Here is a 12,938-nt window from a genome sequence, read left to right on the forward strand (position 1 = left end):
CCACTTGGTTTTTCCTGAGTGGATGGCTAGCCTGAACTCTTTTGATTGTCTTGTAGAGCCTCCAATATGAGTTCTATAATCAATCAGCATATCGTCATCAACAAAAAGTACTCCTACAAGTCTGGTTGGCAGCCTGAGTAGGTGCCCCACCCTTCATAGAAAGGAACAGAATCTGCTCTGATCTCTGCAAAGCCTGACCAGAGGCCTTGTCTCCCAAGGTCTGCTTTGGTTACATCCCCAGTCACACTCCTTTCCCTTATTCATTCTTCTTCCAGCAAAGCTGGTCTTCTTAAAGTATCCGGCACATTTCACCTCCCATCTCCCTGCCTTTGCCCAGCCTGCCCTCCATGTCTGGAAGGCCCTCCATCCTCACCTCTTATGTTTCAGGGCCTTTCCTGTTCCTACCAATTGCTAGTAGCTTCCTCCTCCTCCAATAATTGCTTTGTAAATATGGGTAGCTGAGTGACCTAGTGATCAGAGCACTGGGCCTGGAGTTCTAATCTAAAGTTCAAGTGGGACCTGGTCAAATCATTTATCCTCAGTTTGCCTTAATTCCCCATAAGTAAAATGGGTATAAAATTAGTAGCTTCCTCCCTTTTGGATTGTTGTGAAGATCAAAAAGAGATCTAGTGTAAATGGGTTTTCATATCTTAAAGCAAATTTGCTTTTCAAAGGTTATATTGAGTTCTTCCAAAGAAAATGTGAGCTCCTTAAAGGCAGGGACTGATGTCTTTTCATCTTTGTAACTCCAATTCAATACTCAGTGCAGTGCCTGGCACATGGTAAGTGACTAATAAATGTTTGTTGAATAGATGAAGGAGAGAATGGATGGATGGATGGATGGATAGATGGATGGATGGATGGATGGATGGATGGATGGATGGATGGATGGATGGATGGATGAATGGATGGATGGATGCTGATCCCTCCAGGCATGTGCATGCCATCCCCCATGAATGTGTGCCCACACCTACTGGGCTCTAAATGATGCAGGGACAGAAACAGGAGCTTGTCTGGGAATGGGATTAGGATAACATTTATAGCAATTAATGTACTGACTATGATCAAAAGCAGAATGCTGTGCTATAATTTTTGTAACCTCAGCCCCTATCTGAAAAAGAAAAAAAATCTCTGTTTGCATCTGGAGAAAATCATAATTAAGGTCTATGAATGCTCTTCCCTCTAATATCCACAGTCTGTTTCAGCAGATTCCCAGCCATATGGGATGATTTAGGTACAAGCAGCATTAAGGCAGGAGAATGGGCTGCATGATCTTTCAAAGACCTTCCAGATTTAGGATTCTGTGATTTCAAAGGTCTTTTGAGGCTATGATTCAAAAAGCTTTGGTCTGAAGGTCAGAGGACCAGGATTCAATCTTGTGTCTCCCACTTATTAGCAATGTATAATATTGTGACTTCTCTGGTTTCCACTTTCTCAGTCTGTAAAATGGACATGATAATATCTGTTAGAAACCCTGTTATCACTGGATATGTCTTCCTAACTAGGTAACATGCTGCTAGAGAAGAAGGACTGTTTTATATATCTTTGTCCTTCAGGAAATATTTAATTTCACTACTTGCATTTCTCCAGGGATTTATAATCTATAAAGGGCTTTCTCTACAACAATTTTAGGATGTGGGTTCTACAGTAGTATTCTATTCACCATTCACAGGAGCAAATGAAAGTTCCTCAAAGTAAGGGAATCTGATTAGCCCAGAGTCCCTCAAATAGGAACCATCAGAAGTTGGTTTGAAATGAAGGTCCCTCCTGATTAAGATAATGATCCTTCTGCTACTTCCTGACTATTCTCAAAAAATGTTTGTTAGCACCAGCTATAGCTCATTAGACCTGATTGGTGACACAGGCTTGAATAGCAGGTATCTCCCAGCAAGGGCTAAACAAACTAGCTTCTTTCATCATCCAGGGGTTGTCTGGTCCCTTGAACCGAGTCTTGACACTAGTTGACATTCCATGACTGATTTCTGAGTCATGCTCCTTCTCCCCACAGGTGTGCTGGAGTTCGACTGAAAAGGCTAATTGTTAAATGTTTAGTCTGGGCATTTGCAAAATGGGCAGATGATACAAATCAAGACAAATAGCTATTTTGTTGACTGATTGTTCAGAATTAATGAAGTGAGGGGGGGAATGTTATCAATGCTGATTAAATTGAAGAGTATGTCAAGCTTTTCAAAGAGCCAGTTGTTAAATTATTTACCACCACACACATCCCTGCCTCTGGCTCACTGTATGGATGGAAGTCCATGAAGAACTCCTGCTTGGATGAAGGGAGGGCTACTTAGTTCTTCTGGCAGCCTGTCCCAAGGTAAAACATGATCCCTGCCCTGAGAGAGTTGACTGTATGGTGAGGGATATAACTATAATACTAGGTATAATAAGAGCCAGAAGATAAATAAGAACCAAGTGTTCTAGAAATGGAGAGCAGGAAATTGATTTCGTGTAGTTGTGGATCAGAGAAGCAGAGGGACAATGAAGTTGGAAACTAATTGCTGCTAAGTCCATTGACTGCAGCGTGTGCATGATAATCAAAGGAGAAACCCTCAAGATGTAACACAAAGCCTATTCACTCTTAATTTACACATGGTTTTAACGAGTGTGGTACTCTCAGTTGTCCAGCCCACAGCATATCAGAATGTTTCAGGCAGGAAAAAAGGGCCATGCCAAGAGAGGCGGGCACCCTGGCAGCAACAGTGAGGGACTGTAGAGCAGGGAATCAGTCACATCTCATACCAAGATAAAAATCACAATGGTAAATAATTTAGGCATAAAGAGTGACAGCATAAGTAAATTAAGGAAACATGAAAAGATGCACCTTGCAGATCTATAGATAAGGAAATAGTTTATGACTATACAAGAGATAGAGAAGGATGAGGGAAGTAAAATAGATTATTTTGATTACATGAAATTAAAAGGCTTTTATAGAAACAAAACTAATGTAACCAAAGTTAGCAGGAAAACAAGAAACGGGGTGGGGAGCAAAAATTTTGCCACAAATTTCTCCAATAAAGACCTCATTACTCAAATATATAGGAAACCAAGCCAAATCTGTAAAATAAATGTGAGCCTTCTCCAAGAGATAAAGGGTCAAAGTCAGTTTTCAGACAAAGAAATCAAAGCTAACCATCAATAATCATATATAAATGTTATAAATCACTATTGAGTAGAGAAATGCAAATTAAAATAACTCTGAGGTATCATTTCACACCAATTAGAATGGGGAAGGTGGCAGAAAAGGAAGGTGACAAATGCTGGAAGAGATGTGGAAAGGCAGGGACACTGATGCACTGTTGGTGGGGTTATGAACTAGTCTAATCATTCTGGAGAAAAATTTGGAACTATATCAAAGAGCTACAAAATTGTGTATAGCCTTAATCTAGAAATACCACTACTTCTGAAGAAATTTTTTAAGGGATCCATATGCACAAAAATATCTTTTTGTGGTGGCAAAGGACTGGAAACTAAAGGAATATCCAGCATTTGGGGAATATCTGAACAAGTTGTGGCATATCGTTGTGATATAAGAAAAGATGAGCAAGGTGGGGAGAAGAGCTCTCAGAAAAACCTGGGAAGATCCATATGAACTAATGCAAAATAAGTGAGAAAGTTATTAAGCAGAACAGTGGTTAAATCAGGAGGTCTGGAATCAGAAAGACCCGAGTTTAAATCTTTTACTAGTTGTGTAACCCTGGGCAAGTCACTAAACCCTATTTGTCTCCATTTTCTCACCTGTAAAATGAGCTAGGGAGAGAGAAGAAAATGTCAAACTACTCCAATATTTTTGCCAAGAAAACTCCAAATGGAGTCATGAAGAGTTAAACATGACTGAACAACAAACACAAAAACAAAAAGCAAATGAGCAGAAATGGAAGAATGCGTACACAGACACAATAATGCTGTAAGAATAATCAACTGTGAAAAACTTAGCTACTCTGGTGAAGATAATGATGCAAAACAATTCCAAAAGCCCTATGATGACAAATGCTATCCACCTCCAGAGAGTTTGGACTCTGACTGCAGATTGAAGTAGACTTTTTAAATTTCTTTTTTATTTGTTTTTGTCTGTGTTTTCTTTTGTAATATGACTAATATGGAAATATATTTTGCATGACTTCACATGTATAATTGATATCAAATTCTTATCTTCTCAAGAAAGAGGGGGGAGTTGGAGGGAGGGAGAGAATATGGAATTTAAATTTTTAAAGGATTGTTTTAAAAAAATTTTTGCTGTAATTGGGAAATATTTAATAAAAATATATAAAATAAAAAAAGAAGAAGCCAAGCCATTTCATGGATTCATGAACTTGAAAAGGGAAAATATGACATCTTTATTTTCATTAAACTGTAACTAAAATTGAACATTCTTGTCAATTATTTAAAAACATTGTCCAAAGAAGTTTCTCCAAAATAGTCCATGATCAAAATCAGGTTAAAACTAGAGGAAGAGCCCTCTCAAGCCATTGGGTGGCTCTTCCCCTCTTCCTCCATAGTATTTTCAGTAGGACACCATCAAGACAGAAGATTGGCAGACTTGGATAGAGGTACATGATCTATACCACTGGAACAAGTGCTCACATGGTAGAGATCACAAAAATATTGAAAAATCAAAATAAAGTAACATTCAAAACACCCAATTCTCTTAATCACCCTGAGAAGTACTTTAACTTTCTTGAAAGATGGTGAAAACTGGGGGAGAGAGAGAACCTACAACTTTTTAAAATTTCCTCAGCTGAAGAACAAGTGATACTTATGTGGAATCCCATTATAAAACTACCAAATGAATTGTACACACTCAAGCCCTGCTCTATAGGAAGGACATGGAACCTTTGTCCTTGAAGATCAAGAAAAATATTTCTAATTGACCAAAAATGCTTCAAATGTAGAATTTTCTGGACTTATTTAGGGCAGGGGCAAAAGTCCAACATAACACCTCTGGAGCATCCCTGGACTATTCATTCTTGAAATTAGCATTAAGCACTTATTCTATGCAGATCCTACAAGCATGGAGACTGGGGAAGATGCTAAATTTAGAGGTTCTGTGTCTGTGGTGAAGAACACAGTTTAATAAGAAGATAGGACTCCCCCCCAATAATGCTAATGTACATTCTTATCCAGATTAGTACATTAGACAGGGACAAACCCAGTGCCAGATGATGTTGGAGAGGAAGTCGCACAGCACTTCTTGGCATCATGTTGCCTTTTACCTACCTCAAGGCAGAAGCAGCAGCCCTAATGGTCTCCTGGGATCCTTTTCCAGCTCTGTTATTCTCATTCTATATGTCCTTTCTCTCCAACTACATTATAAGCCCCTCGAGGACAGAAACCAGATTTTTATATTTCATAGAATCATGCAGTCTGGATGAGACATTAGCATAGAATTCATCTCTCTCATGTTAAAGAAAAAGAAAGAGATCCCAGTATTGTGTAGCTAACTAGTGACAGAACCCAGCCTAGAACCCAAGTCCTTTCCCACCGTGCTTTTGAGTTGTTTTCTTCTTCTGTTCACTAGGACACAATTCACATGTAAGCACTTGGAATATAGTGGCTGATGAAGATGGATGATTCTACCCTATTACTAACTAACTGGACCAGTTCCTCATAGGAGTCCCACAATTGTTTGCAAACAAGCAGTTTTTCCCTCTCCAATATGGTTGGAGGGGAAGTAGGGACAGAGCTCAAGTGAATTGTCCAAGGTCACACAGTAAATCCTGGATGGAACTAGGCCCTTCCATTCGGAGAAGAGCTGAGGGCATCCCACCTCTTGGCAAATCCCAGGAAGGCGCCAGTTGAAGAATCCTAGGATTACCCAGGTGGCTTTAATAGACACAAGACTTGGAGATTTCTGAACTATCCAAGGCATAACAATAAATCCTGACTAATTTTTAACCTGCCAAGTGGAGCTGGGGAATCTTCCTGCTAATAAATCGTTTGAAATGGAAGTGATATTAGAGGTCATCTGATCTAACATACTCATTTCTCAAGTGGACCCAGAGAGGGGCTGTGACTCACCCGAAGTAGCACAGTAGCAAAAGCATGACTAAAACCCAGATTTCCTGACTTTCAATCTAGCACTCAGAACATTACAGTTGGAAAGGGACCTGCAAGATGGTGTGGCTCAGTCCCCTCGTTTTAAAGAAGTGAGATTTTGTGGCCCGGCATTTAGAACACCTACCCAGCCCTGCGCAGATCAAGCTGGATTTGTGTTTATGGAAGGCCTGACCTAAAGTGCAAGAGAGCCCAGGACCTGCCAGAGGCACCTGTTAATATATATATATATCTCCCCCCCACAGACTCATCCACAGCCACACCACAGCTTCCCACAATCTGGCCATGAAAAGAACCTGGATTTTGGAGTCAAAAGACCTAGGTCCAAATTCTGGCTCAGGCCTTTAGTTCCTGTGTGCCCTCAGGCCAGTCCCTTGCCTTCGCTAGGATTCAGTACCCCCAATTTCCTTGCCAAATAAGGAGCTGGACTAGATGGTCCCTACGATTCCTTTCTATTCTAAATCGGTGACCCTACTTCTCTGAGATCTGGGAGTGAAGCTTCTCTCCCACCTGCTGCCCTTGTCTACCCCCACCCAGACTCCTAAACCTTTCCCCATCCCCCCTCCGGCCCCACCCCAGACTGGGGCCAGCCAAGTCCTCCCACAACCCCACGCGCCCTGTCCGAAGGACGAAGATGTGGGAGAGTTTGTGAGGAAAAGGAGTGGGGGAGAAGGACCCTCCCGGGCAGGGCTGACCCCACAGAGACTGGCTGAGGGAAGGAGTGAGGCTCCCACCTGACTTGGGGTAGGTCACGATCCAGACGTCGCTATCCCTCACTGGGAAATTGGCGATCTCCTCCATCTTCCCCCTGCAGAAGGGTGGCAGCCGGACCCCGTGGTGCTCGAAGTATTTGCTCTCGAACTCGCCTGGGGTGCTCGGAGTCTCCGCCTCGCTCTCTGCCATCCTGCCCCCCCACCTCGCGGCCGCCGCTCCCGCAGCTTCAGCTGGAAGGATTTTGCCGGCCCTGGCCCCCGGCCCTTAACTCGCGCTTCTCCGGTCTCCTCCAGCTGCTCCGAATAGAAAGCGGAACGCTGCGCAGGGCCGGAGGATGCCGCTGTCCTTGGTCCTTATCTGGCCCCTCTCTCCCAGGGGCAGGGCGCCGCCGCCTGCGGAGGGATGGAGGGAAGGATGCTGCACTGAGCCCGAGGAAGCCGCTGTCCTTGGTCCTGGGGCCCCGTCCCCGCGTCTTCCTCGTGCCGCCGCCTCCTGCGGCTGCTTGGAACCCGGACTGGAGGCTCAGCTGGTCCCCAGGCCCCCTCCCTCCCTCCCTCCCTCCCTCCCCCGTGCTTCCTCCCCCAACGAAGTCTGGATGCTCCGGGAGACAGATGGACAGACAAGCAGAGGGACTGAGCTCCCTGGCCAAAGGCCCCGCCTCTGGGGATGCGGGGGCGGAGGACCGAGGGAGGTTCTCCCGTCCGGCAGGGTTCTTCCCCCACGGCGCTCACACACAGACACACACGCACACACAGCACCGCGCCCCAGAGAGGAGCCCGCACCCGCAGCACCAGGGCTCAGGAGAAGGTGACGTAATGCAACAGTGGCTCCGCCTCCCCTCCGCCCCAAGCCTCGGAACCACCCCATCTCGGAGCCCCGCCTTCCCTTAACCCTGCACCTGCCATCCTATTCTGGATCCCAGGGTTGCAGGCATCAGAGGTGGAGAAACCTTAGAGATCACCTAGTCCGATGCCAGAAGGAAACGGAGGCTCTGAGAGAGGAAAGGGGCTGGCCCCAGGTCACACAGGTGCTGGAGATGCTCTTAGCTAAGGCAGGTGGCCCAAACACTCTCATCAGCCGCCTCTTTCTCTCCTGTATCAGGACCAGCCATCAACTGCATCCCAGATGATTAATACTTGTAATGTCCCTGTTATGTTTGGAGCTCTATGTTCTGTGCTGTGAAATAAGTTTATATGAGACTTGGCCACGCCCTCCTGGAGCTTACAGTCTAGCAAGGGAGACTTTCCCTAATTTCAGGCAACACTGCGATAACAATAGCAACAATAATAGTCAGATGCAAGGATGTCAGGGCTGGGAAGTGCCTTAAAAAGTAGAAAGTGTTTTGTTGAGGGCCCTTAGAACCTACACTGTCAGAACTGAGAGGGTGCTTAGAACATGAAATAGCACAGGTGACATGGGCCTTATACTGGGGATGTCATAATTGAGAGAGATCCCCAATAGAAATTAAGACTTGAAATGAACTTTGGAAGAGGAATATCAGAACTGGAAGGGTCAATAGAATGGGGAACATAAGAGCTAGGAAGGATGTTAGAACAGAAAAAGTCAAAGCTGGAAGTGAGCTTAGAACAGGGAATGGGGTGTTAAAAGCCAAGAGTGTCAGACAGACTTTAAAACAGAAAATGAGTGATTTGGAAAAGAGTTTAGAATAGTGAATGTCAGAACTAGGAGGGACCTTAGAACATAGAGTGTCAGTACTGAGAAGTTTCCTAGAACAGAGAATGTAAGGGAGGTGCTTTAGTAAATAGGATATTGAGCTTGAAGACATAAGCTCTTTAAAAACATTCATGTCCGTTATAGATGATGTTCTGTTCCAACTTCAAATGGAGGAGAGATTCCCTATAGATTGCAAGGTATTGTTTTGCAGGTAATACTGCGTTGATTTTGTTGAAACTTGGAATGCTTCAGTCTCCTAAAGGAAATCTATGGCCACTCAAAAGAATTCAGTGTCACAAACTACATGTAAAAAACCAAGGGAATGGTTTAGATCAGGGGTTCTCAATCTACAGCCCACAGGCCAAATGTGGTCCACTGAGGATGTTTATGTGGCCCGCCTGGGTTATGGCAAATGGGCTGAGGGGTGGAGAAAGAGTGTGAGGTTTTGTTTTTACTATAGTCCAGCCCTCCAACAGTCTGAGGGACAGTGAACTGGCTCCCTATTTAAAAAGGTTGAGGACCACTGGTTTAGATAATGCAGTACAGTTAGAGAAACAGCTAGACTATAGACTGGTCCATCAATAAATATATTTTGAAAGGACCCAGAATTGAATAAGAGGAAGTGATGAAGTTAGTTTGAATGGGTACATTTTGCCTTCAATGATTCGAAGCTGTTTCATGTACAGTGTAAAGTAACATATTTTTCCAGAAATGGGAACCATGTATTATACTCTAAACTAGACCAGCTCAAAGAATTAGAAGCTCAGAACTGGAAGGGATCTCAGAGCCCCTCGGGTCCAACTTGTACCAAATAAAACATCTCCTCTATAACCTGTATGTCCAGTAATCATTCATATGCTGCTTGAAAGCCCCTAATGCCAAAGAAAGGGCAGCCAGTGACATAGTGGATTGAGGCTGTGTTTGAACTCAGGAAGATTAGTCTTCCTGACTTCAAATCTGGCTCTCTTTGTGATCCTGGACTTAACTCTATTTGCCTCCGTGTGCTCACCTATAAAAGTGAACTGAAGAAGAACATGGAAACCACTCCAATATCTCTGCCAAGGAAACCCCACATAAGATCATTGAAGGGTCATAGATAACTAGAATGAATGAACAACCACAATGCCCAATAAATGGACATAACTGAAATTCATGAATGTTCATTTTCTGTTCTTCACTGAATGTATAAATACTCCTGTTTGGAGCTGATGTTCGCCTAATTCAAGACAACAACAAAAACTAAGAAATTTATTTTCAGCAAAGGTCTCTAGTTCAGGGACACCTATTATTTCCCAAGGAAGTAATTCTACTTTTGGATAATCCCTTCTCATTCTTTCTCTTCCCAGTGAAGCTGAACCCCTTGAGGCTGATTATAAACCCTATTTCCCTATCTAAGACTTAATCCTCCCTCAGGTTTATCTACTACAATCCTACTGCCTCCCCAGTTCCCCACTCTAGAATGTGCCCTCTGGAATGCCTGTTCTTCTAGATATCACTGAGGAATGGATTTCTCCAAAGACTGTTTCCCTCAGTATCTTTTCTAGTACTGGCTTCACTTTGTCTCATACCACCATTAACTTCCAAGTCAGAATATTTCCTTTCCCCTGTTGCTTCCCTCCCTCAATCACCTTCACTAAACAAGAAGGACACATATGGTATTATTTAAATTAATCATCCAATCTAAATCCTGATGACTGTTACCTATAGACCTCCAGGTCCATATGGGACTTTGCTTCCTCAACAAATTCACTGTTCAGCAGATGAGCAGATATGGAGAAAGAGAAGGAAAAAAGTGAAAAATCATAAATGAATTAATTTATTGAATAAATAAAAGCATCAAATGAATGAGTTCATGAATAAATACCCTCCAAATGACACCTCCAATCCTGGGTTCCCATAAAAGAAGGCAGAACACAGCAGAGAGCTCATCCACAGTCCCCTTCCTTTATTAGGAAGAACCGCTGATTACAAGGGAAATTCAATGTATTAGATTTGGATTTTATTTGTTAAATGACTTCCTGGATGTTTCCAACTTCTCTTCCTGGCCACAGCTTATGACTCAATTCCCATTCATCTATGAGGGGGTGGTGAGGGCTAGGCAGGAAGACCAAAGAAAAACAGTGCATGAAAAGGAATGTAAAAACTGGATTTCTAGGGGTGGGATTGGAATAGATGCCTATCACATCCACATAATTAATAAGGATGATTTGGGTTTCTCTTTTAGTGACCTAAGAGAGAAAGGGAAGCAGATGAATATGGGAACCAGAAGGAAAGCTTAGCCTTGCAATGAACACTAGACTGGGTACCAGAAGACCTGAATTCTAGCCCCCCTTCAACCACATACTTGTCAATTCCCTGGACTGTCTGGATTTTGCCACCATGCCCCTGTGAAGATATGTGCCCTCTGCTAAATCCCTGGCTTTTCAACTCCCCTTTTTTGTGTCATCTTCCCCAGGAAGCTCCTTGAGGAAAGGGTGCCATTAGCCCCAGTAGTATGCACAGTGCCTTACTGGTACTTAATAATATAAAATTCATGCTTTTCTGCTCTGTTATCTGTTTTACCCTAGGCAAGCTATGTCCTCTATCTGGAAATTAATGTCTTCTATAATATGAATATATAATCTTTAAGATTATATATCTTTATATGTAATATATATTTAATATTATTATTAAATATAATATATAATATAATATTAAATATATTTATATTTGTTTAATAATATCTTTAAGATTATATATCTTCAGAATATATAATCTTTAAGACTCCTCCCAGTTCTGACATTCCTTTTTCTATTTTTTCCATTTTCCCTTACAGATCTTAAATTCCATGTTTTAAGACTCCTCCAAGGTACAACATCCTTCAGTATTCTAATATCTTCTGTTCTAAAGTCTTTGCTAGTTGACATAGTTCTGACATTTTGTTCTTAAGTCCAAGACTACATGTTCTATGACATTCTCATATCCCTCCCAGTGCTGACATGTTGTTCTAGGGCCCCTTCTAGGTCTGACATTTTTTATTCTAAGTTAGACTTATTTTGTGAATATGAGGTCAGACTTCAGAATTTTTATTTTCATTTACATTTCTTGGATTATTATGAAGCTTGAACAGTTTCCCAACTAAGTATTTGAAATTTGTTTTGCCCTTTTCAAAAAATATTAGTTCAATTCCTTTAATGATTTAGTCATTCATTTCCTTATGAATGTCTTCTTTGAATTCTATTACTTTCTTGTATATTTTAAAGATCAAGTTACTATCTATAATAACATAAAAATTTTTCCCAATTTATGATTTTTCTATCCATCTTAATTGCATTACTTTCTGCAGCACAAGTAAAAAGAAATAGATATATAATTAGCTACATCTATATTGTTCTCCATAATTTCTTAGAGGCAGTCTGGAACAGAAGAATTGACATTACCCTAGAAGCCAGAACCCCATCTATCACTTAGTAGGAGTGACCCTGGGAACATAACAAACCTGTCTAGGCCTCAGTTTCCTTATCTGTAAGATAATTATAGTAATAACAGCAATCTTCCTGTTAAGGTCAAATAAAATAAGGGTCAAATGAGAAAATGTTTGTAAGATACCTCCTAAGTATCAACTATTATTAGAATTACATTTTTCAATAAATAGAAATTTCTTTTCTATCCATAGTTAAAATAAAGGCATTACTAGCTTCTCCCCCCCTAGATTTGCTTATTTCCAAGTCTATAATCCAAATGGAATTCATTGTGGTCCATGGTTTCAATCCCTGGACAGCACATTGAAGCTGTACATCAGTGTACATAGCACCAGCTAGGTTCTGCAGATGAGCCAGGAGCCAGGCCCAAAAGGGAAGAGAAGAAATCAAAGGCACTAGATCTACCAGGGAAATCTCTCAGAGCTACCCAAGCTGCTTCCTGCTTCCAAATCTAGACTTTGAGGATGAGCTCTCTCTAGTCAATGAATCCAGAAACCCATGGAGGAACTAAGCTGGCTTGGTTGGGTGTTCTGATTCTGATGAAATCAGAAGAAAACTTTTTTTTTTGGCTGAGGCACTTGAGGTTAAGTGACTTGCCCAGGATCACACAGCTAGGAAGTGTTAAGTGTCTGAGGTCACATTTGAATTCAGGTCCTCCTGACTTTGGGGCTGGTGCTCTCTCCACTGCACCACCTAGTTCATGGGTACTTTCTCATCCTCCAAGAGGCAGGAGACACTAGACATCACTCATAAACACAGACATGATAAATGAAATTGATTGTAGCCTAACAGACAGTAAGCCACTGGCTAATTATCTGATTAGGAAATCAATTGCTGCTTAGAAAGAAAAATAAAAAGGAGACACTATCTTAGATACATCAATGGATTGTGGTTTCCCTGATAAGGATATACTCATTTATTCAAGCCCATCCGGTATGACTCTTGCTTTTAGCCTCCTATAAATCTGCTCAGTGAAAGGCCTCCCTGTATATATTCTAACACTACATAGATGCCAGTAGAACACATGGG

The 12,938-nt window shown here is 42.0% G+C and overlaps 1 protein-coding gene across 1 annotated transcript in view; it reads right to left on the reverse strand.

Annotated features, from left to right (window-relative positions):
• Window positions 1-7,541, reverse strand: part of SULT4A1 (sulfotransferase family 4A member 1) — a 47,912-nt gene extending 40,371 nt beyond the window's left edge. Inside the window, exon 1 of the mRNA XM_074271921.1 lies at window positions 6,795-7,541. Within this exon, the coding sequence (XP_074128022.1) occupies window positions 6,795-6,963 (169 nt within the window). The 5' untranslated portion in view covers window positions 6,964-7,541. The remainder of the gene's footprint in view (window positions 1-6,794) is intronic.
• Window positions 7,542-12,938: the final 5,397 nt, after the last annotated feature.

The sequence above is a fragment of the Sminthopsis crassicaudata genome, chromosome 5, assembly GCF_048593235.1.
Source record: "Sminthopsis crassicaudata isolate SCR6 chromosome 5, ASM4859323v1, whole genome shotgun sequence".
NCBI classification, from domain to species: Eukaryota; Metazoa; Chordata; class Mammalia; order Dasyuromorphia; family Dasyuridae; genus Sminthopsis; species Sminthopsis crassicaudata.